This window comes from Vicia villosa, linkage group LG2 (assembly GCF_029867415.1).
Source record: "Vicia villosa cultivar HV-30 ecotype Madison, WI linkage group LG2, Vvil1.0, whole genome shotgun sequence".
NCBI classification, from domain to species: domain Eukaryota; kingdom Viridiplantae; phylum Streptophyta; class Magnoliopsida; order Fabales; family Fabaceae; genus Vicia; species Vicia villosa.
The window spans coordinates 13,492,612-13,518,431 of NC_081181.1; the positions used below are offsets into that span (position 1 = coordinate 13,492,612).

A 25,820-nucleotide genomic window follows, 5' to 3' on the forward strand; every position below is an offset into this window, starting at 1 on the left:
TGCTGTGTCTGGAAACAAAAGAGTCGGCATTGGTTTTGAGGGTGAAACCCCATACAAACTTGAACCTGTTGATAAAATGAAAATCACATACAAGCCATTGTATGATCAGTTCAAGTATGGCCACTCACATGATATTAGGCACACTTCACATGCTCAAAGTTTTCACATTACACACACTAAGAAGCATGTGACACAACCTAGGAAATATCATGAAACTCACATTAAGAATTATCATGCTGTTCCTCCTATTGCTTACAATGTTAAACCCAAGTTCAATCAGAACTTGAGAAAATCTAACAAGAAATGACCCAAGAAAATGTGGGTACCTAAGGATAAGATTATTCCTATTGCAGATATCCTTGGCTGCAAAAAGGACAAAGCACAACATGTCGTGGTACCTGGACTCTGGATGCTCACGACACATGACAGGAAGAAGGTCTATGTTCCAAGACCTGGTGCTTAAGTCTGGAGGAGAAGTCAAGTTTGGAGGAGATCAGAAGGGCAAGATAATTGACTCTGGAACTATAAAGTCTGGTAACTCTCCTTCCATTTCAAATGTACTTCTTGTAGAAGGATTAACACATAACCTCTTATCTATCAGTCAATTGAGTGACAACGGTTATGATATAATCTTTAATCAAAAGTCTTGCAAGGCTGTAAATCAGAAGGATGGCTCAATCCTATTTACCGGCAAGAGGAAGAACAACATTTATAAGACAGATCTGCAAGATCTTATGAGTCAGAAGGTGACTTGTCTTATGTCTGTTTCTGAAGAGCAGTGGGTCTGGCACAGAAGATTAGGTCATGATAGTTTGAGAAAGATTTCTCAGATTAACAAACTGGATCTTGTCAGAGGACTCCCTAATCTGAAATTCAAATCAGATGCTCTTTGTGAAGCATGTCAGAAGGGCAAGTTCTCCAAACCTGCATTCAAGTCCAAGAATGTTGTTTCTACCTCAAGGCCATTAGAACTCTTGCACATTTATCTGTTTGGCCCAGTCAAAACAGCATCTGTCAGAGGGAAGAAATATGGATTAGTCATCGTAGATGATTATAGCCGCTGGACATGGGTAAAATTCTTGAAACACAAGGATGAGTCCCATTCAGTGTTCTTTGATTTCTGCATTCAGATTCAATCTGAAAAAGAGTGTAAAGTCATAAAGGTTAGAAGTGATCATGGTGGTGAATTTGAGAACAGATTCTTTGAAGAATTCTTCAAAGAAAATGGTATTGCCCATGATTTCTCTTGTCCTAGAACTCCACAGCAAAATGGAGTTGTAGAACGAAAGAATAGGACTCTGCAAGAAATGGCCAGAACCATGATCAATGAAACCAATATGGCTAAGCATTTCTGGGCAGAAGCAATAAACATTGCATGCTATATTCAGAATAGAATCTCTATCAGACCTATTCTAAATAAGACTCCTTATGAATTGTGGAAGAATATAAAGCCCAACATTTCATATTTCCATCCTTTTGGATGTGTATGCTTTATTCTGAACACTAAAGATCATCTTGGTAAGTTTGATTCCAAAGCACAAAAATGTTTCCTTCTTGGATATTCTGAACGCTCAAAAGGCTACAGAGTATACAATACTGAAACATTGATTGTAGAAGAATCAATCAATATCAGGTTTGATGATAAGCTTGGTTCTGAAAAACCAAAGCAGTTTGATAATTTTGCAGATTGTGATATTGATGTATCAGAAGTTGTTGAGCCAAGAAGCAACGCATCAGAAGCAGAGCTTCTCAGAAGCAAAGAATCTGAAGATCAAGTATCAGCTTCTCTGGAGAATCTAAGCATTTCTGAAGAACCATCTGTCAGAAGATCATCCAGACTCATCTCTGGTCATTCAGAAGATGTCATTCTTGGAAAGAAGGATGATCCAATCAGAACAAGAGCATTCTTTAAGAACAATGCAGACTGTCAATTAGGTCTTGTATCTTTGATCGAGCCAACTTGTGTTGATCATGCTCTAGAAGATCCAGACTGGATAATTGCTATGCAAGAAGAACTGAATCAGTTTACAAGGAATGATGTTTGGGATCTTGTTCCTAGACCAGATGGATTCAATATAATCGGTACAAAATGGGTCTTCAGAAACAAGCTCAGTGAGAAAGGTGAAGTGGTAAGGAACAAAGCCAGACTGGTGGCTCAGGGTTACAGTTAGCAAGAAGGGATTGACTATACAGAAACCTTTGCACCAGTGGCCAGGTTAGAATCTATTCGTCTATTAATTTCATTTGCCACTCAACATAACATCACTCTCTATCAGATGGATGTTAAGAGTGCCTTCTTAAATGGTTATATAGATGAAGAAGTTTATGTCCATCAACCTCCTGGTTTTGAAGACTCTATGTCTCCTAATCATGTTTTTAAACTAAAGAAATCGTTGTATGGATTGAAACAAGCTCCCAGAGCTTGGTATGAACGCTTAAGTTCTTTCCTTCTGGATAATGGTTTCACTAGAGGAAAAGTGGACACTACTCTCTTTTGTAAAACCTTTAAAAGGGATATTTTAATTTGTCAAATATATGTAGATGATATTATTTTTGGAACATCTAATGCTACACTTGGAAAGGAGTTTGCTGAGTCTATGCAGGCTGAGTTTGAAATGAGCATGATGGGAGAACTCAAGTATTTCCTTGGAATACAAATAAATCAAACATCAGAAGGAACGTATGTTCACCAAACCAAGTATGTGAAGGAACTTCTGAAGAAGTTTAATCTTCTAGACTGCAAAGAAGCCAAAACTCCTATGCATCCAACATGCATCCTAGGTAAGGATGAGGTAAGTAAGAAGGTAGATCAGAAGTTATACAGAGGTATGATTGGATCTCTTCTATATTTGACTGCTTCTAGACCTGACATTCTGTTCAGTGTTTGTTTGTGTGCTAGATTCCAATCAGATCCTAGAGAATCTCATTTAACTGCTGTTAAGAGAATTCTAAGGTATCTGAAAGGTACTACTAATGTTGGCTTAGTTTACAGAAAATCTAAAGAATACAACTTAGTAGGATTCTGCGATGCTGACTATGCTGGAGACAGAATTGAAAGAAAGAGTACTTCAGGAAGTTGCCAATTTCTTGGAAGTCATTTGATCTCCTGGTATAGCAAGAAGCAAGCAACTATTGCTCTTTCAACAACAGAAGCAGAATATGTCGCTGCTGCTGGTTGCAGTACACAGATGCTCTGGATGAAGAGTCAGCTAGAAGATTATCAGATATATGAGAGTAACATTCCTATATTCTGTGATAATACTTCTGCTATATGTTTATCTAAGAATCCTATTCTTCATTCAAAAGCTAAACATATTGAGATTAAACATCATTTCATAAGGGACTATGTTCAGAAGGGTGTTCTATCTTTAAACTTTGTGGATACAGACCATCAATGGGCTGATATCTTTACAAAACCCCTGGCTGAAGATAGGTTTAAGTTCATTCTGAAGAACATCAGTATGGATTTATGCCCAGAATGAGAAGATGAGAAGTTCTTATGTATGAGTATCTTCTGAAATGAAAGTGGATTATTTTTTAATCAGAAGTTCTGATTAAAATCTTTTAGAAATTATGATTCGGTTATTACTAACGTTTCATTGTCTAAGTTGATTCAGAACCTCTTTTAAAGCAAAACAGCTGTAACGTTTTATCTCGGGATGGTAAACCTGTCTTTACTGTTCATGGATAAGCGCGCGTGCAGTTGAAGGGACGCCGACCATAGGTAACTGTGCTAGTCACCTCATTTGTCTTTATTATCTCTCCTCATGTCACGTAACATTAAATGCTATCCATCATTTGTTTCATTTTATTTTCATTTAAATACTCTTCAAACGCTTCTCCTTCCCTCTTATATTTTCTCTATTACACTCTGTCTTTGTTTTTTTCTCTATCTCTTTGCATTCATATCAAACCCTAGCTGTTCATTATCTGCAAATCCATCATGAACTCTTCATCAAGCCCAGGAAACCATGAAAATGATCAAAACAAAAAGAGAAAAGCTGTTGAAACATCTTCTTCCAAACCCAAAAAGATAAAGATCACCTATGACCCTCTCAAGGTGAATCCATTCGAAGCAAAGTTGTCTGGAAACTATTCTAGACGTGTGTTTCAACCCCCTGGTGAAAGCCCTCCATCATCTCCATCTTCTTCCTCATCTTTTTACCTTCAAGACTCAACTTCCTCTTCATCTAACCTTTCCTCTCCCTCAACCCATTCCAAAGAAATCTCTTCATCTTCACCTGCTGAGAATGTTGTTCCTGATAGAGAGTGTGGAAGATCTGCATCAGAATCAAGTCTCCCTGACCCCTCGCCTGGAAGCCCAAGAAGCAGTCAATGATGCGTTTCACTCCTTCATGGCAAGGAAAACTGCAAATTATGACAGGGTTCAAGACATGCTGGCGCAGATTTTGTCTTAGCCAGGGTCTTAGTCTTTGGTCTTAGTAGTTTTCTCTCCTTGTTGCATCTGCTTGTTAAACATCTTCTCATGTAATATCTTTTGATTATCAATGAAAAGTTTCTTTGTTTTTACATTCCAGTGATTTTATTTGTCGTTTTATACATCTGAATCTTTTGAAATATTCTTTTTGATGTTATGACAAAAAGGGGGAGAAGATAAATGATAAATGATTTGATTAATCTATCAGTTGCTGGATAAAGCTCACACACATTTACTAACAAGAACTGCAAGTTCTATATGGTTTAAGTGTTTTGCAGGTATAAAGAAGTGAAGAAAAAGAAAATCTTCAAAGCAAACACAAGAAGCAAAACCATAAGAAGCGTTATTCTGTAAAAAGAACAAGCTTATGGAAACTGAAGCAAGCTGAGTGCTGTCAAGCTTCAGAAATCAGAAGCAAGAAAGAAGAATGATCAGAATTTATGATAATAGAATTTGATCCAAAATTTGTCTATTTGCTCTGACAAAATTCTATTTGCTCTGATACATTATTTTAGCCTATATGGCTCTGATACATATCATGTGTTCTAATATACATTTTATGTTCTGACTCGTTCATGCTGACTTTTGTCGTTTAGTTTTTGTTCTGTAACATTTCAGGATGTAGAGATGCTCTGATGATGCTCTGGTACATTCAACAATGTTCTGATACAAATCTAGCATGAAGTGATGTTGGTAGAAATTCAAAGCTCTGAAGCTATCCGAGGGAAGCAGAAATCAGAAGCTGTGAATGTTCTAAAGATCCAGAAAACTCAAGTTCTGAAGCTGTCCTAAATGGAAGCAGAAATCAGAAGCTGTGAATGTTCTGAAGATCAAAGAAATTCAAGTTCTGAAGCTGTCCTAAATGGAAGCAGAAATCAGAAGCTGTGAATGTTCTGAAGATCAAAGAAATTCAAGTTCTGAAGCTGTCCTAAATGGAAGCAGGAATCAGAAGCTATGAGTGTTCTAGGGATCTAAAGAAATTCAAGTTCTGAAGCTGTCCAATGGAAGCAGAAGTCAGAAGCTATGAATTCTCTGAAGACATAAGCTTATGTGATCGTCTCTACTGAAATAATCAGGGAAGTCTTTTATTAAAGTTCTTCGAGTATTTATTTCAGGGGGAGATTATTTATCTCAGGGGGAGATTGTTAATCTCAGGGGGAGACATATTCACATGCTTATGCTATAGCTGTGTAATTTGTCTTTTGCCGTCTGCTCTTTCTGATCGCAAATTCATATCATTTATATATGTTTTTGTCATCATCAAAAAGGGGGAGATTGTTAGAACAAGATTTGTTCTGATCAATTATCTTAGTTTTGATGATAACAATAATATGAATTTTGCTTAAGATAATATGGTACTCTAATCCAATGCAATTTCCTTTTCAGGAAATATATAAAGAGTATGCATAATTCAGCGCTCAGAAGCTTTGTCTCAAAGGGTTCAGCATGCAACATCAGAACATGGTCTGGCAAGACATCAGAAGATGGTCGAAGCAGAATCAGAACATGGGTCTATGGAAGCATCAGAAGAACATGAGATCAGAAGCACTGAAGTTCTGATGGTATCACGCTCAGAAGCACTTCAAGGTCAGAAGATCAGAAGATGCTTTGCACCAAGCTGTTTGACTCTGATGATATTCAAACGTTGTATTCACAAACATCAGATCAGAAGGAAGTACACGTGGCAGGCTACGCTGACTGACAAAAGGAACGTTAGAAGCTATTAAAGGCAACGTCAGTAGACACAGCGTGAACAAGGCTCGAGGTAGTTGACAAAAGCGTATAACATTAAATGCGATGCTGTACGGAACACGCAAAGCATTAAATGCACTCAACGGTCATCTTCTCCAACGCCTATATATATGAAGTTCTGATGAGAAGCAAGGTTAACGATTCTGAACAAAACAACTCATATTAACTTGCTGAAACTCTGTTCTATTCAAAGCTCAGAATCTTCATCTTCATCAAAGCTCACTACATTGTTGTTGTAATATATTAGTGAGATTAAGCTTAAACGTTAAGAGAAATATCACAGTTTGTGATTATAGCTTTTAAGAAGCAATTGTAATACTCTTAGAATTGATTACATTAAGTTGTAAGGAACTAGAGTGATCGTGTGGATCAGAATACTCTAGGAAGTCTTAGAGGTTATCTAAGCAGGTTGTAACTAGAGTGATCGTGTGGATCAGAATACTCTAGAAAGTCTTAGAGGGTATCTAAGCAGTTGTTCCTGGAGTGATCAGTGTGTGATCAGAAGACTCTGGAAGACTTAGTTGCTGACTAAGTGGAGAACCATTGTAATCCGTGCGATTAGTGGATTAAATCCTCAGTTGAGGTAAATCATCTCTGCGGGGGTGGACTGGAGTAGTTTAGTTAACAACGAACCAGGATAAAAATAACTGTGCAATTTATTTTTATCGGTCAAGTTTTTAAAGCTACACTTATTCAAACCCCCCCTTTCTAAGTGTTTTTCTATCCTTCACAATGTATTAGAGTACCACATTATCTCACACAAAATTCATATCCTTGTTATCATCAAAACTAAGAATATTGATCAGAACAAATCTTGTTCTAACAATCTCCCCCTTTTTGATGATGACAAAAACATATATAAATGATATGAATTTGCGATCAGAAAGAGCAGACGGCTAAAGACAATTTACACAGCTATAGCATAAGCATGTGAATATGTCTCCCCCTGAGATTAACAATCTCCCCCTGAGATGAATAATCTCCCCCTGAAATTAATACTAGAAGAATTTTAATAATAAAAGACTTCCCTGAGTATTTCAGTAGAGACGTTCACAGTGCTTGATCTTCAGAACATTGAATTTCTTTAGATCCTCAGAACATTCACAGCTTCTGACTTCTGCTTCCATCGGACAGCTTCAGAACTTGAATTTCTTTGATCTTCAGAACATTCACAGCTTCTGACTTCTGCTTCCATCAGACAGCTTCAGAACTTGAATTTCTTTGATCTTCAGAACATTCCCAGCTTCTGACTTCTGCTTCCATCGGACAGCTTCAGAACTTGAATTTCTTTAGATCTTCAGAACATCCACAGCTTCTGGTTCTTGCTTCCATTGGGACAACTTCAGAGCTTGAATTTCATCTTACATCACTTCATGCTAGATTGTATCAGAACATTGTTGAATGTACCAGAGCATCATCAGAGCATCTCTACATCCTGAAATGTTACAAAACAAAACTAAACGACAAAAGTCAACATGAATGAGTCAGAACATAGAATATGTTTCAGAACACATAATATGTATCAGAGCCATATAGAATGTATCAGAACAAATAGCCATAATGTTTCAGATCATATTCTATCATCAGAATATCTGAACATTCTTCCTTCTTGCTTCTGATTCTGATTCTGAAGCTTCATAGCACTCAGCTTGCTTCAAGAATCCAAGAACTTGATTCATCTTGTTGCTTCTTATGTTGATCTTGAATCTTCAATTCCTGCAACAACACAACTTTAAAGCATAGAACTTTGCAAGTTCTGTTAGTAATGTGGGGCCTTTTTACCCGGTAACTGATAATATTTAATCAAATCATTTATCATATATTTTCTCCCCCTTTTTGTCATAACATCAAAAAGAATATAATAGATCCAGATGTAGAAAACGACAAAGGAAAGAAACAGAATCAAACTTTTCATTGATTAAACAGGCAGGATTACAAAAGATGTATGCAGAATAACAGATGCAATCAAACAAAGAAAACTACAAAGACCAAAGACTAAGACCTTAGCTTAGACAAAATCTGCGCCAGAATGTCATGAACCCCGTCAGTGCTCTCAGTTTGTCTTGCCATGAAGGAGCGAAACTCAGCATAGCTTGATTCTGATGCAGAGCTTCCAAGGTCTCCATCAGAGCTGAGGGTACACCAGAAGAAGAAGCACCAGAATTTCTGCCAACAGGGACAGCAATCTCAGCAGGACGATCTTCTGGGAGGTCTTCAGCTTCTGTACCTTCCATCTCAACATCTGAGTCTGACTCAGGAGCAGCCTCAGCATATTCTGGTTCAGGCAACACAGAAGCTCCAACTTCCAATGCCTGAAGAATAGCTGCTAGGTTTGTTGGAGGAGTAGGACCAGCAACTTCAGCAGGATAAACCACTTCTGGAAAGACCATGTGAGGAGCACTTTCAGAAGGGTTCATTCTGAACCAATCAAATAACCACTAAAAATCTCCAGTCAGCACAGGGTACTGTTAGGAGTAAATTAATGGTAAATTCATGTGTTAATATAAGAGATTTCTTCTCTAAACTAATGCAAATTGTGATAGATCCATAGGTTTTTAGTGAGAATTGAACTGAAAAGGTTTAGTTCGTGTGTAAAGCAAATCGAATCACTTGTGGGTATTATTGATGCAGGTTTAGAGCTGAACTGGAGCTTTAGGAAAACATAAAGAGGAAAGGAAGCTGGAAGTCTCAAAGGCAAAGCAAAAAAGATGAAGTTTGACAAGGGCGCGCCGCGGAAGTTCTAGCCAGCGCCGCGCAAAAGTCTCTGTTTCTGATCGCGCCGCGCTCATCCGTTGCCGCGCCGCGGCCTCGGCGTTAAAAGCCCAAAACTTATAAATAGAAGCCCTAGCTTCCAAGTGAAAAGAGAGATCCTTTGTGAGCGAAATTAGGAGAGCATTCTGAGTTTGCAGTCAAGAACAACAATTGAAGGCCAATTCTTTACCAATCGAAGACATTCCATTGATGAAGATGAATCCCTCCATTAATTCTTGTGTGTTCTTCATGTCTATGGAGAGCTAAATTCCTCTTGTTGAGTCTAAGGTAGTAGTTAACCCATGAATATACATTACCATTGATTAATTCCTGTGAACAATTATTTGAATTCATTATCAATAAGAAACCTTGTTTTTATTCTTAAATTATCGTTGAATCTTTGATCGAAAGAAAGGATTTAACTTTTGCCCTAGGTTACTATATTGATTCAATTGCAATTTGCAGAGATGGAATTGTAATTGGGTTTTCATAATTATCGTTCTTAATTACTATTATCGTTATTGATATTTGGAGAGATCGAATCTCATACCGGTAAAAGTTATCTAATTTGATTTGCAGACATGGAATCTTATTTGAGGATAAGTGAAGATAATGATTCAAAGGATTGTTCTATTGTGAATAATTAATAATTGTATAGGATTAGGTTGATGAACCCTAAAGGCTCAACATCTTTCTTTAATTGTTAACACAAAGTCCTTTACTTGCTTTTATTTTATTATTTGCTTTTGATATTAGAAGTATAAAACAAACCAAACTCAATTTTCCTAACTCAAAATTAACAACTATAGAACGGCAGTGATATTAACCAATCCCTGTGGATACGATATATTACCAAAAATATTTACCCAAAAATACTTCCAACAAATTGGCGCCGTTGCCGGGGATTGGTGTCAATATTGCACGCATTGCAATAGTTCTTATTTTGAGTTTTAAGTTTTATTTTCTCTATTTGGTTGTTTCACGTGTTTGCTAGTTTTTGCAGAAGATCGTGTATGCGCAGCAAAGTTTCTAGCGATCAACTTCTTTTTGATCCCGAGATCGAAAGGACCGCTAGGAGGTTAAATAGCAAAGCACGAAGAAGAGCAAACATAGCAAAAGCAAGAGACAACGCAACCGCGACATCGTCACAACAACTTGAAACCATTGACGAGTCGCAAGAAGGATTCTTCTTTCACAAACTATTCACGGAGGAAGAACCGGAAGTTTTTATACAACCTACTGTTGTCAACATGGCTGCTAATGGTCCATGTGCTAATAGTCTAAGACTCAATCCTCAGTTCGCTAGAACTGCCGCCAACGGGCGACCGACAGAACTGAAGACCGGTATCATACAATTGATTTGTGCAAGTCCTTTCGCCGGATTGGACCATGAAGACCCGTACACGCATCTTACTCGATTCTATGAGTTAGCAGGTACTACGGGTGTCGCTCAAGCTGATGAGGAAGCATTATTTAAGAGGTTGTTCCCACACTCTTTGCTATCTAAGGCAAAAGATTGGTATCTGGATCAACCCGAAGCAGTGATGACTAATTGGAACACATTGGAAGAAAAATTTCTGGAAAGGTTTTACTCTCAAAACCGATTCTTCGAAGCAAAAACAGCAATAGCAGTATTTTCTCAAGGTAGTAATGAATCTTTAAATGAAGCATGGGAAAGGTATAAAGCTATGTTGAGAAAGTGCAAAGGACACGGCTTTACAGACGTCGATCAAATCCATATGTTCCGTAACGGTCTCACAGCTACAAACAAGACACTTTTGGACGCCACAGCTGGTGGTTCTCTCATGTCCAAAACACCTGAAGAAGCTACTCAGATAATAGAGCGAATGGCTCTAAATGATCGTCAAGGCAATCATGATCGAACAGTAAGAGATAAGAAACCCGGAATGTTGGAGCTGAACAACAGTGATGCTCTACTTGCCCAGAATAAATTGCTAACTTCACAAGTGGAAATTTTGACACAACAAATGTCCAAACTACCACAACAGATCAAGGAGCTGAACGGGGTATCTAATTCATATCAAGTTGCTAAGTGCGAATTATGCAAGGGAGATCATCAAACAGGATTCTGTCCACCAGTGCAAGAAGAAGAAGTGAATTACATGAATAATAACCAAGGACAAAGGCCGAATCAATATCAAAATCAGCCATACCAACAAGGGTACCCACCGAGACATAACAACCAGGGATACCAACAAAGGCCACCAAATCAAGGGTATCAACAACAAGCATTTCAACCATACACTCAACCACCACAACAGCAACAAGGAGGACAATCCAAGTTGGAGGAGACCGTGAATCAGTTCATTCAAACGTCAATAACAAATCAAAAGAATCAAAAAGCAGCTATAAAGAGTTTAGAAACTCAAGTGGGCCAACTTGCTAAGCAGATTGCAACTAATCAATCAAATGCAACTTTCTCGGCCAACACTCAAGAGAACCCAAGGGAACATTGCAAAGCAGTGACGACTAGAATCGGTCAGAAAGGTGCTGAGAAAGAAGCTGAAATCAATGATACCGAGAAAGAGGATAATAATCAGGCTGCGGAAGATGAGGAGAATGAAATCATAGTGAGCACCATGAGTAAAGATGCTGAAAGAGAAATAGATGAGACCAAGAAAGAAAGAGGGATGACGGAGAAAAGAAAAAGTTCTAAGAAAAAGCAGGTAGATCCTGTGATACCAAGCCAACATCTACCATACCCTCACGCTCCGTCAAAGTCAGACAATGTCAGGCAATATAACAGGTTTATGAGTATCTTCAAGCAACTCCATATAAACATACCATTTGCCGAAGCATTAGAGCAAATGCCCAAATATGCTAAATTTATGAAGAAAATGCTCACAAAGAAAAAGGGATGCATAGATGAAGAAACTGTGGTGCTTGATGCTCAATGTAGTGCTATAATCCAAAGAACTACTCCAAGAAAGGAATCCGATCCGGGGCGAGTAACCTTACCATTAAATATTGGAGGTAATTTCACTGGCGATGGGTTAATTGATCTGGGATCGAGCATCAACCTAATCCCTTTATCTATTGTCAAGAAGCTAGGGAATATTGTGATGAAGCCCACTAGCATGACTTTACAATTGGCCGACAAGTCTCTCACTTCACCCTATGGAGTGATTCAGGATCTGCTAATTAAAGTAGACAAATTCTTTTTCCCGGTAGACTTTGTGGTGGTTGACATGGAAGAAGATCATGAGGTACCTGTGATTCTAGGAAGACCATTCATGAAAACCGCTCGAATGATGATTGATCTGGATGAAGGGATCATGAAAATAAGGGTGCAAGATGAAGAGGTAAAATTTAATCTGTTCAAGGCTAAGAAGCATCTTAAGAACAAGAGTGATATCTTCCAAATCGATACAACTGAGGGAATAACCAAGGAAGACAAAAATCAACCTCCGAGCTACTTCCAAGTGGGACAAAAGGTACTCCTGTGCAACTCAAAACTAAGATGTCTCTCGGGTAAAGCAACAACAAAATGGTCTGGACCATTGATAGTAAAAGATAGATGCGACCACGGTGCCATTGTGGTAGAGAATCCACTGACAAAAGAAAGGAGAACCGTTAATGGAAAACGGTTAAAAGATTTCTTCGGGGGAGTGGAGCAACATGCACAATTTTTAGTTCCTTGAAACCATGAACCGTCGAGCCATGCGACGTTAAACGAAGCACTTTGTGGGAGGTAACCCACACTTCTAATGTTTTGTTTTGTTTAGCTTTTATTTCAGGAAAAAAATCAGGGAACCCGTCTGGTGAAAGCTAGGAGGCAGCAATTGATATTGCGTTACTCTCTGTAAGTCACCCTCTCGGACTTGTTATGAAACATTGAGGTCAATGTTTAGTTCAAGTTTGGGGGGTGGAGATATTTATTTTTGAATTGTTCAAATTTTCTGTTTTTATTTAATTATGTACTCCCAGTTAGAGTAAGTAGTCCCATAACAAAACGAGAATCTCAAGCAAAGCATCAACAAGGAAGCAACATGTATGAAAGTGGTAGGAAGTGAATGTTGTTCAAAAAAATTTCAGTTTCACTCTCTTTTTCAATAAGTGACAAGGCAGGTATGAATTTTTGAACTCAAACTCCTAATGTGTGCAATGAAACTTAAGGTGTTAGTAAATACTGTCAGAAGTTCTTTATGGTACATTGTTTATTGGATCAGCTTAGCCTTAACCATTGTGAGGAAAGCTTTCCATTGTTTGCTATATGCAGGAGACCATCAATTATTTTGACTTGTTCGTATCATGCTAAACTGGTTGTTGCATCGTCTGCGGAAATCTGTGGAAGTGATTTAGGCAATTGTTTGAATTTGAGAGTTCTTTGAGCCGACTCCACCGTAAAAATTATTTTCTTCTGTGAGAGTGTGATCCTTTGCTAACCATTCTTTGAGCCTGAGGTCAAGATAAGTATCATAATATGCGCCAAGAAAATACCTGGTGAGTTTTGATCTCAATAAAAAGTTTTGTTCAGGACCATCAACCATAAAATTTGGTGATGTGTTTTCTCTTTGACCCTTTTTAGAAAGTAGGGGAGCATGCATATAATCTGAATACAGGTTGATCTCCAAGTTGGGGAGAGTCACATTCAAAAGAAGAGTAAGTACTTATGGTAATCGGTGAAAGATAAAAGAAGTCGTAGCTTGAAAAAAAAAAGAGAGAAGTAACAACGTTTGAATATAAAGATTGTTGAAAAAAAAAGTGAAAAAGAAGAATCAAGCTACGAATGAATGAAAAAAGATGGACAGGTAAAGGAATTAGAGTTTTAGAGAAAAAGAAATAAGTTATGAATTAGATGCTTCCCTATATTAGGAACAACCCTTGATTATCTTCTTTTCTTTGAATCTAAACCACATTACAACCATAGAAAGACCTTCTGATTCTCAGATTCCACAGTACTTGATGCTAGCAATTTGGTGAACGTATGATATGGATTTTTGTTGATTTAATTGTTTGGATGAGTGTTTAACCCCTCTTTGAGTCATCATATTTTCTGATGAGAGTGATTAGTGCTGGTTCAAGCAATTGTGTAGTGTTTTGAACTCCTGGAGGTAATTTGCTTTCAAAGTTTGTTTCATGTGTATATTCTGAGTTTGCAGGTAGAAGAGGAGTATTTGACTTAGTTACTGGATTGAACCACTTGAGAAAAAAACTTTTTTAAAAACTTGTTGCATGATTGTCGGTAAACTTTGCTGGAGATAAGTAATTTTGTTTAGGGACAAACAAAACTCTAAGTTGGGGAGAGTTTGTTAGGAGTAAATTAATGGTAAATTCATGTGTTAATATAAGAGATTTCTTCTCTAAACTAATGCAAATTGTGATAGATCCATAGGTTTTTAGTGAGAATTGAACTGAAAAGGTTTAGTTCGTGTGTAAAGCAAATCGAATCACTTGTGGGTATTATTGATGCAGGTTTAGAGCTGAACTGGAGCTTTAGGAAAACATAAAGAGGAAAGGAAGCTGGAAGTCTCAAAGGCAAAGCAAAAAAGATGAAGTTTGACAAGGGCGCGCCGCGGAAGTTCTAGCCAGCGCCGCGCAAAAGTCTCTGTTTCTGATCGCGCCGCGCTCATCCGTTGCCGCGCCGCGGCCTCGGCGTTAAAAGCCCAAAACTTATGAATAGAAGCCCTAGCTTCCAAGTGAAAAGAGAGATCCTTTGTGAGCGAAATTAGGAGAGCATTCTGAGTTTGCAGTCAAGAACAACAATTGAAGGCCAATTCTTTACCAATCGAAGACATTCCATTGATGAAGATGAATCCCTCCATTAATTCTTGTGTGTTCTTCATGTCTATGGAGAGCTAAATTCCTCTTGTTGAGTCTAAGGTAGTAGTTAACCCATGAATATACATTACCATTGATTAATTCTTGTGAACAATTATTTGAATTCATTATCAATAAGAAACCTTGTTTTTATTCTTAAATTATCGTTGAATCTTTGATCGAAAGAAAGGATTTAACTTTTGCCCTAGGTTACTATATTGATTCAATTGCAATTTGCAGAGATGGAATTGTAATTGGGTTTTCATAATTATCGTTCTTAATTACTATTATCGTTATTGATATTTGGAGAGATCGAATCTCATACCGGTAAAAGTTATCTAATTTGATTTGCAGACATGGAATCTTATTTGAGGATAAGTGAAGATAATGATTCAAAGGATTGTTCTATTGTGAATAATTAATAATTGTATAGGATTAGGTTGATGAACCCTAAAGGCTCAACATCTTTCTTTAATTGTTAACACAAAGTCCTTTACTTGCTTTTATTTTATTATTTGCTTTTGATATTAGAAGTATAAAACAAACCAAACTCAATTTTCCTAACTCAAAATTAACAACTATAGAACGGCAGTGATATTAACCAATCCCTGTGGATACGATATATTACCGAAAATATTTACCCAAAAATACTTTCAACAGGTACCATGGTCTCCAAACCACGATGTCTCTGCAGAGATTTTCTTCTTCCATCTCATCTGCAGGTATCCTCTCTTCAAGAACTCTTCTGTTCCTGATGAGATGGTGATAGCTGCTTTCACCAACTTCCAAAAGACGACCACGAACACCAGGTGCGTCAGTCATGATCCTTCTCTGGACGTCCGTAGCCCTAACCAGAAAATCCTGACGAAATGCATCCCAGAGGTTGCAAGTAGCATACTCATCCAGATGGTTAAGGTGAGCAGCGCCCAGAATCTCCAACCAGCTATTTACATCAGAATGTAAAAGCTCTAGAAATGATTGAGTGGTAGGTGTTGGAGGGTTGACAGTGAACCTGGAGCCGGGAAACACAAAACTGTAGGGGTTAGGTGTTCTGGTGGGAAAAGGGTGTGAGAGAGATGAGGATATATCTGAGGGATGGGTTGGAGGAGAGGAGATATCAGATGGTGAAGAAGGTGGTTCCAGAGAGATAAATGAAGAGGAAGAGGTGGTGGATGTTTGTGAAGAGGAAGGTGATTGAGGGATACCGTCAAGAGGTTTAAACACACGTCTAGAATAGTTTCCAGACATCATAGCTTCAAACAGGTTCACTTTGAGAGGATCGTAGGTGATCCTTACTCTTTTTGGTTTGTTTTCTGGTTCATTTGTTGCCTTTCTCTTTTGTTTTCGATCAGATTCTTGATTTGAAGAGCTTGAAGAAGGATTCATGATGAGGTTGCAGATAGTGAAAACCGCTAGGGTTTATGATATGAATGCAAAGAGAGAAAGATAGAGCAAAAAGAAAACTGAATGCAAAAGAGAGAAATATAAGAGGGAAAAGAAACGTTTGAAGAATATAAAAAGAAAAGAAATAAAAAGAAATGATGGATAGCATTTAATGTTACGTGACGTGAGGAGAGATAATAATGACAAAAGAAGTGATTAGCACAGTTACCTAAGTAGGCGTCCCCTCAACTGCACGCACGCTTGTCCAGAGATAGTGAACACGTGTTTACCATCTGGATAGCCAGTTACAGCTGTTTTAATTTTAAAGAGATTTTGAGTCAACTTTAGACAATGAAACGTTAGTAATAACAGAATCACAACTTCTAATTGATCACAATCAAAACTTCTTATAAAAGACTAATCCAATTTCATTTCAGAAGATACTCATACATAAGATCTTCTCATCTTCTCATTCTGGGCATAAATCCATACTGATATTCTTCAGAATGAACTTAAACCTATCTTCAGCAAGGGGTTTTGTAAAGATATCAGCCCATTGATGGTCTGTATCCACAAAGTTTAAAGATATAACACCCTTCTGAACATAGTCCCTTATGAAATGATGTTTAATCTCAATATGTTTAGCTTTTGAATGTAAGATAGGATTCTTAGATAAACATATAGCAGAAGTATTATCACAGAAAATAGGAATGTTACTCTCATATATCTGATAATCTTCTAGCTGACTTCTCATCCAGAGCATTTGTGTGCTACAACCAGCAGCAGCAACATATTCTGCTTCTGTTGTTGAGAGGGCAATAGTAGCTTGCTTCTTGTTGTACCATGAGATCATATGACTTCCAAGAAATTGACAACTTCCAGAAGTGCTCTTCCTTTAAATTCTATCTCCAGCATAGTCAGCATCACAGAATCCTACTAAGTTGTAATCTTTGGATTTTCTGTAAACTAAACCAACATTAGTAGTACCTTTCAGATACCTCAGAATTCTCTTAACCGCAGTTAAATGAGATTCTCTCGGATCTGATTGGAATCTAGCACACAAACAAACACTGAAGAGAATATCAGGTCTAGAAGCAGTTAGGTATAGAAGAGATCCAATCATACCTCTGTATAACTTCTGATCCACCTTCTTACTTACCTCATCCTTACCTAGGACACATGTTGGATGCATGGGAGTTTTGGCTTCTTTGCTTTCAGAAAGATTAAACTTCTTCAGAAGTTCTTTCACATACTTCGTTTGATGAACATAGGTTCCATCAGAAGTTTGGTTGATTTGAATCCCAAGGAAATACTTGAGTTCTCCCATCATGTTCATTTCAAATTCAGCCTGCATAGACTCAGCAAACTCCTTTCCAAGTGTAGCATTAGATGTTCCAAAGATGATATCATCAACATATATTTGACATATTAAAATATCCTTTTTAAAGGTTTTACAAAAGAGAGTAGTGTCCACTTTTCATCTAGTGAAACCATTTTCCAGAAGGAAAGAACTTAAACGTTCATACCAAGCTCTAGGAGCTTGCTTCAATCCGTATAATGATTTCTTTAATTTAAAAACATGATTTGGAGACTTGGAGTCTTCAAAACCAGGAGGTTGATGGACATAAACTTCTTCATCTATATAACCATTTAAGAAGGCACTCTTGACATCCATCTGATAAAGAGTGATGTTATGTTGAGTGGCAAAAGAAATTAATAGACGAATAGATTCTAACCTGGCCACTGGTGCAAAGGTTTCTGTGTAGTCAATTCCTTCTTGCTGACTATAACCTTGAGCAACCAGTCTGGCTTTGTTTCTTACCACTTCTCCCTTCTCGCTTAGCTTGTTTCTGAATATCCACTTAGTGCCAATGATGTTAAATCCTTTTGGTCTAGGAACCAAGTCCCATACATCATTCCTTGTAAACTGATTGAGTTCTTCTTGCATGGCAATTATCCAGTCTAGATCTTCTAGAGCTTGATCAACAGAAGTTGGCTCGATCAAAGAAACAAGACCTAATTGACATTCTGCATTGTTCTTAAGGAATGCCCTTGTTCTGATGGGATCATCTTTCTTCCCAAGGATCACATCTTCTGAATGAGCTGAAGCAAGTCTAGGTGATCTTCTGACTGTTGGCTCTTCAGAAATCCTGAGATTCTCTAAAGATGCAGCAACTTGATCTTCTGATCCATTGCTTCTGAGACTATCAGCTTCTGCAGCTTTGCTTCTTGGTTCTACTACTTCTGATATATCAATATCAAAATCTGCAAAATTCTCAAACTGCTTTGTTTTTCAAGACCAAGCTTATCATCAAACCTGATATTGATTGATTCTTCTACAATCAATGTTTCAGTATTGTATACTCTGTAGCCTTTAGAGCGTTCAGAATATCCAAGAAGGAAACACTTTTGTGCTTTAGAATCAAACTTACCAAGATGATCTTTAGTATTCAGAATAAAACATACACATCCAAAAGGATGGAAATATGAAATGTTGGGTTTTCTGTTCTTCCACAATTCATAAGGAGTCTTATTTAGAATAGGTCTGATAGAGATTCTATTCTGAATATAACACGCAGTGTTTATTGCTTCTGCCCAGAAATGCTTAGCCGTATTGGTTTCATTGATCATGGTTCTGGCCATTTCTTGTAGAGTCCTATTCTTTCGCTCTACAACTCCATTTTGCTGTGGAGTTCTAGGACAAGAGAAATCATGGGCAATACCATTTTCTTTGAAGAACTCCTCAAAGAATCTGTTCTCAAATTCGCCACCATGATCACTTCTGACCTTTATGATTTTTCACTCTTTCTCAAATTGGATCTGAGTGCAGAATTCAAAGAACACTGAATGAGACTCATCCTTGTGTTTTAAGAACTTTACCCATGTCCAGCGGCTATAATCATCAACGATGACTAATCCATATTTCTTCCCTCTGACAGATGTTGTTTTGACTGGGCCAAACAGATCAATGTGCAAGAGTTCTAACGGCCTTGAGGTAGAAACAACATTCTTAGACTTGAATGCAGGTCTGGAGAACTTGCCCTTCTGACATGCTTCACAAAGAGCATCTGATTTGTATTTCAGATTTGGGAGTCCTCTGACCAGATTTAGTTTGTTAATCTGAGAAATCTTTCTCAAACTAGCATGTCCTAATCTTCTGTGCCAGACCCATTGCTCCTCAGAAACAGACATAAGACAAGTCACCTTCTGCTTCTCAAGATCAGAAAGATCAATCTTATAAATGTTGTTCTTTCTCTTGCCTGTAAATAGGATTGAGCCATCCTTCTGACTTACAGCCTTGCAAGACTTTTGATTGAAGATTATATCATAACCATTGTCACTTAATTGACTTATGGACAATAAGTTATGCGTTAATCCTTCTACAAGAAGTACATTAGTTATGGAAGGAGAGTTACCAAGACTTATGGTTCCAGAGCCAATGATTTTGCCCTTCTGATCTCCTCCAAACTTGACTTCTCCACCTGGTTTAAGCACCAGGTCTTGGAATGTAGACCTTCTTCCCGTCATGTGTCGCGAGCACCCAGAGTCCAGGTACCATGACATTTTGCTTTTTGTCCTCTTTGCCGCCAAGGATATCTGCAACAGAAATTATATTCTCCTTAGGTACCCACAATTTCTTGGGTCCTTTCTTGTTATTTCTCCTCAAGTTCTGATTGAACTTGGGTTTAGCAAAATATTTAACAGGAGGAACTGCATGATATTCTTTAGGTTTGTCAGCATGATATTTCTTAGGATGTGTCACATGCTTCTTGGTGTGAGCAGTGTTAAACTTCTGTGCATGTGAAGTGAGCCTAATATCATGAGCATGGCCATATTTGAACTGATCATACAATGGCTTGTATGTGATCTTCAGATCATCAATAGGTTCAAATTTATGTGAGGAATCACCCTCATAGCCAAAGCCAAACCTTCTGTTTCCAGAAACACCATATATCATATAAGCAAGATGAATTCTGCCAATACTTCTAGATAAGAACTTTCTGAAGCCCGAGTCATATTCTTTCAGAATATGATTCATGCTAGGAACGGATTTTTCTGTTTCAGAAGAAGATCCACTATCTTTGGATAGATTTAAAACTTTTTCCTTCAGTTCAGAATTTTCCAATTCCAGCTTCTTAGTTTCAAATTCAAACTGTTTTTTCAGCTTTTTGTATTTGATACTAAGATGAGCCTTGAGTTCCAGAAGTTCTGTTAAACTAGAAACTAACTCTTCTCTAGATAGTTCAGAAAATACCTCTTCAGAATCTGATTCTGATGTAGATTCTGATCCATCATCTTCTGTAGCCATCAGCGCGAAGTTGGCCTGCTCTCCTTCAGAGTCTGATTCTGATTCTGATTCAGAATCATCCCATGTTGCCATAAGACCTTTCTTCTTATGAAACTTCTTCTTGGGATTCTCCTTCTGAAGTTTTGGACACTCGTTCTTGTAATGTCCAGGCTCATTGCACTCATAGCAGACAGCCTCTTCTTGTCAGATCTTCTGTCACCAGAAGATTCTCCTCGTTCAAATCTCTTTGAACTTCTGAAGCCTCGGAACTTCCTTTGCTTGCTCTTCCAGAGTTGGTTTACCCTTCTAGAGATCATGGACAATTCATCTTCTTCTTCAGATTCTGATTCTTCAGGATCTTCTTCTCTAGCCTGAAAAGCATTAGTGCATTTTATAACATTAGATTTTAATGCAATAGACTTACCTTTCTTCTGAGGCTCGTTTGCATCCAGCTCTATTTCATGGCTTCTCAAGGCACTAATAAGCTCTTCCAACGAAACTTCATTCAGATTCTTGGCAATCTTGAATGCAGTCACCATTGGACCCCATCTTCTGGGTAAGCTTCTGATGATCTTCTTTACATGATCAGCCTTGGTGTAGCCTTTATCCAGAACTCTCAATCCAGCAGTTAGAGTTTGAAATCTTGAGAACATCTTCTCAATATCTTCATCATCCTCCATCTTGAAGGCTTCATATTTCTGGATTAGAGCAAGAGCTTTAGTCTCCTTGACTTGAGCATTTCCCTCATGGGTCATTTTCAATGACTCATATATATCATGGGCAGTTTCCCTGTTAGATATCTTCTCGTACTCAGCATGAGAGATAGCATTCAGCAAAACAGTCCTACATTTATGATGATTCTTGAAAAGCTTCTTTTGATCATCATCCATTTCTTGCCTTGTAAGCCTTACGCCACTGGCTTTCACTGGATGTTTGTAACCATCCATCAGAAGATCCCATAATTCACCATCTAGACCAAGAAAGTAACTTTCCAGTTTATCTTTCCAGTATTCAAAGTTTTCACCATCAAATACTGGTGGTCTAGTATAACCATTGTTACCATTGTATTGCTCAGCAGAGCCAGATGTAGATGCAGGTGGATCTGTTGGAATTTCACCAGCCATCTTTTACTGAAGCGTTTTTCTCTTCCTGAATCTTTTCTAAACACGGTTAAGTGCTTGCACCTTAGAACCGGCGCTCTGATGCCAATTGAAGGATAGAAAAACACTTAGAAAGGGGGGGGTTTGAACAAGTGTAGTCTAAAAACTTGAACGATAAAAACAATTTGCACAGTTATTTTTATCCTGGTTCGTTGTTAACTAAACTACTCCAGTCCACCCCCACGGAGTGATTTACCTCACCTGAGGATTTAATCCACTAATCGCAACAGATTACAATGGTTTTCCACTTAGCCCACGACTAAGTCTTCTAGAGTTTCCTGATCACAACCTGATCACTCTAGGAACAAATGCTTAGACACAAGCTAAGACTTTCTTAGAGTATCCTGACCACCACGTGATCACTCTAATTACAACTGCTTAGACACAAGCTAAGACTTCCTAGAGTATCCTGATCAACACTTGATCACTCTAGTTACTTACAAATTAATGTAATCAAATAAGAGTATTACAATTGCTTCTGAAAAGCTATAATCACAACAGTGATATTTCTCTTAAAGTTTAAGCTTAATCTCACTAATATATTACAACAGCAATGTAGTGAGCTTTGATGAAGATGAAGTTTCTGAGCTTTGAGTTGAACAGCGTTTCAACAAGTTTTTCAGAATAAGTTCTTTCAGAATCGTTAACCTTGCTTCTCATCAGAACTTCATATTTATAGGCACTTGAGAAGATGACCGTTGGGAGCATTTAATGCTTTGCGTATTCCGTACAGCATTGCATTTAATGTTTCACGCTTTTGTCAACTACCTCGAGCCTTGTTCACGCTGTGTCTACTGACGTTGCCTTTAATAGCTTCCAACGTTCCTTTTGTCAGTCAGCGTAGCCTGCCACCTGTACTTTCTTCTGATCTGATGTTTGTGTATACAACATTTGAATATCATCATAGTCAAACAGCTTGGTGCATAGCATCTTCTTGTCTTCTGACCTTGAAGTGCTTCTGAGCGTGATACCATGAGAACTTCAGTGCTTCTGCTTCTGATCTCAAGTTCTTCTGATGCTTCCATAGACCCATGTTCTGATTCTGCCTTGACCATCTTCTGATGTCTTGCCAGACCATGTTCTGATGTTGCATGCTGAACCTTATGAGTCAAAGCTTCTGAGCGCTGATTTGTGCATACTCTTTATATATTTCCTGAAAAGGAAATTGCAATGTATTAGAGTACCACATTATCTCACACAAAATTCATATCCTTGTTATCATCAAAACTAAGAATATTGATCAGAACAAATCTTGTTCTAACAAACAGGACTTGGGTCGGTTTGACCCGGTCCATACCCTAAGCTACGTGGCCCAATACCCACTAACTGGCCCAATACGCCATACCATTGCCCCAAGTCCAATAATCCCATAATAATATTTGATTAACTAAAAATAATACTAATCAAAAATAAATATTAACCCTAACTAAGAATATAATACTAACTATCCTAATAATCGTAATAATAAAAACAATAACCTTAATAATAATGTTATTTCAAATAAAATTAATGTTTAACTAAAATCCTAATATTAATATTAACATTAATAATAAAAATTAATAATGCTAAATACTAATGGTTAGTCATGATAAAAAACAAATAATAATAATCAAAACAAATGTTAGTAAAACCCAAAATACCCCCAAAATGATAAAACCCTTATAATAATTGGGTCCAACATTTGGGTCCCAAAACACCTGTTAATTACGCCCCTTTTTTAGCTCAACCTGATTTATAAGAGAACAGGTTTAACCATAGGTGTGTTAAACCCCATAGCCCTTAGTTTTAACACTTTTAATAAATTAAAAGATGCGAATCGTACCGGGTAAATTTCGGGGTATGACACATATCCCACAGTCTGGTTTCTGTGGCCAAAGCGTTACACCACGTTTATTTTGCATATAGCCGCGGTTTTGTGGCCGTGGCAGGAGACTTTTTTTTTGTAGTGTGCTAGATCTCGCAGTTTGGCTACCTTCCATAGAGAGAATCCTCCTGTCTCCAAGGGTACGTATGATCCTGACGGCGTATTGACCTGGCTGAAAGAGATTGAGAGAATCTTTTGGGTGATGGATTGCACTCCATATCAGAATGTTTGTTATGGGACTCACATGCTGGCAGTCGAGGCTGACGACTGGTGGCTAGAGACTCGTCAGAGGTTGAAGACTACTGGTGAGGTGGTTACTTGGGCTGTGTTTCGTAGGGAGTTCCTGGGGAAGTATTTTCCTGAGGATGTTCGTGGAAGTATGTCGGTTACTGCTTAAGCATAAAAGTTTGGTGAGCTGGCTAAATTTTATCAGCATTATGATGGACCAACTGGTGAGTTTTTGAAGTGCATCAAGTTTGAAAACGGGTTGCGCCCATAAATCAAGAAGGCTATTAGTTACCAGAAGATTCGTGTCTTTGCTGATTTGGTTGATAGCTGTCGAATCTATGAGGAGGACAACAATGCTCATTATAAAGTTATTAGTGAGAAGTGAGGTAATAACCACCAGAACCGTGGCAAGCCTTATGATGCTCCAGCTGGCAAGGGTAAACAGAAAGCTGCACAAGGTCAGAGGATTAGTGGGGGAGATGCTATGTTTCAAATGTGGGAAACCTGGTCACAAAAGCAATATGTGTAATGCTGAGGCACAGAGGTGTTTCCGTTGTGGGAAGACTGGACATATGGCTCTTGATTGCAAGCATAAGGAAGTTATCTGTTTCATTTGCGGTGAAGAGGGGCATATCAGTGCTCAGTGTCAGAAACCTAAGAAGGCACCAGGCAGTGGGAAGGTGTTCGCTTTAGTTGGGACTCATACAGCTAGTGAGGACTGACTCATCAGAGGTACATGCTTTATTAATAGTACTCCTTTAATTACTATTATCGATACCGCCGCTACTCATTATTTTATTGCTGCTGATTGTGTTGAAAGATTAAATCTTGTGTTGTTTTCTATGAATGGAGAGATGGTAGTCAATCTTCCAGCTAAAGGGCCAGTGACTACTTCTCTTGCGGGTGTAAAATGTCATTTGTCAATCTTCGATAGAGACTTTGTTGTTGATTTGATTTGTTTACCTTTAAGGGGATTAGATGTGATCTTAGGTATGAACTGGTTAGAGCATAACTATATTCATATTAACTATTATGACAAGTCAGTGAGGTTTTCTACTCCAGAAGAGGAAGCTAGTTTGTTGTCAGGTAGATAGTTGCAGCAGTTGATGCAAGAAGAAGAAACTCAGATGTTCTCGTTAATGGCTACATTATCGGTGGAGAATCAAGTTGTAATTGAGGAATTGCAAGTGGTGCGTGAATTTCCTGAAGTTTTCCCTAATGAAATTCCTGATGTACCGCCTGAAAGAGAAGTTGAATTCACATTTGATCTTGTACATGGTACCAGACCTATTTCTATGGCACCGTACAGGATGTCTGCATCTAAATTGGCGGAGTTAAAGAAGCAATTGGAAGACTTACTTGAGAAGAAGTTTGTGAGACCGAGTGTATCACCGTGGGGAGCTCCAGTGCTGTTAGTAAAGGAGAAGGATGGAAGTATGAGGTTATGTGTTGACTATAGACAGCTGAATAAAGTTGAGGAAGTTTGATCCATATTGAAATATTTCTCAGCATATCATTCTTCAAGTTGAAATCGGGCTTCCTTTCTCTCAACAACATGGCCATGTTCCTTATAATATATGGTCCCTTCATCAATACCGCATATCTTTCAACATATGAGTGAAACCTAAGGATGAAATACCCTTCTTCATTATCGTATATGTATGGTAACTTCACAAAATTCCATACCTTAGTCATGAACTATTTGACTCCATTCATGCTTAGCTCACTTCCAAGAACATACATAATTAGAGCTGTATCCCAAAATTTCACCTCGGTCTCAATATCCGATTCTTCAATCTCAATTTCAATCTAACCATTGACAATCTTTGGTGTGATGAACTTGATCGACACTCCATTGTCAGGGCTTTGATTTCCACTTAACACTTCAACCCATAGTTCTGGTGACTCGATTCCCCTGCCACCGATGGACTCTCCGTTGACGGTGGCGCCTGCTCACCTGCTTTTTTGGTCGCTCTCGCCCTTTCGCCATCTCCGTTAAATTGCCTATATTTTTATTATTTTAACAATTCTCTATTTTTTTTTATCCAAACTAAATTTTTGTTAAATCCTTTAAAATATTTTAAAAAAATTATTTTGCCTCTCCATCATTCATGTATTTGACAGACAAATTAAAATGTCACAGACAACCTTCATCATTCCTGTTAGAACCTGTTT

The 25,820-nt window shown here is 38.0% G+C and overlaps 1 protein-coding gene across 1 annotated transcript; it reads left to right on the forward strand.

Moving 5' to 3' along the window:
* Positions 1-23,619: 23,619 nt before the first annotated feature.
* Positions 23,620-24,367, forward strand: LOC131648597 (uncharacterized). Its single transcript, XM_058918342.1, has 2 exons — positions 23,620-23,794; positions 23,973-24,367. Exons 1-2 carry the CDS (start codon positions 23,620-23,622, stop codon positions 24,365-24,367), a joined length of 570 nt encoding a protein of 189 aa, XP_058774325.1.
* The last annotated feature ends 1,453 nt before the right edge of the window (positions 24,368-25,820 follow it).

Bases quoted from the DNA above. Each gene is read 5' to 3' on its own strand.
- LOC131648597 (XM_058918342.1), top strand. From the start codon at position 23,620: ATGGATTGCACTCCATATCAGAATGTTTGTTATGGGACTCACATGCTG. The intron at 23,795-23,972 runs GTATGTCGGTTA...TTTGGTTGATAG, and splicing joins TCCTGAGGATGTTCGTGGAA to CTGTCGAATCTATGAGGAGG.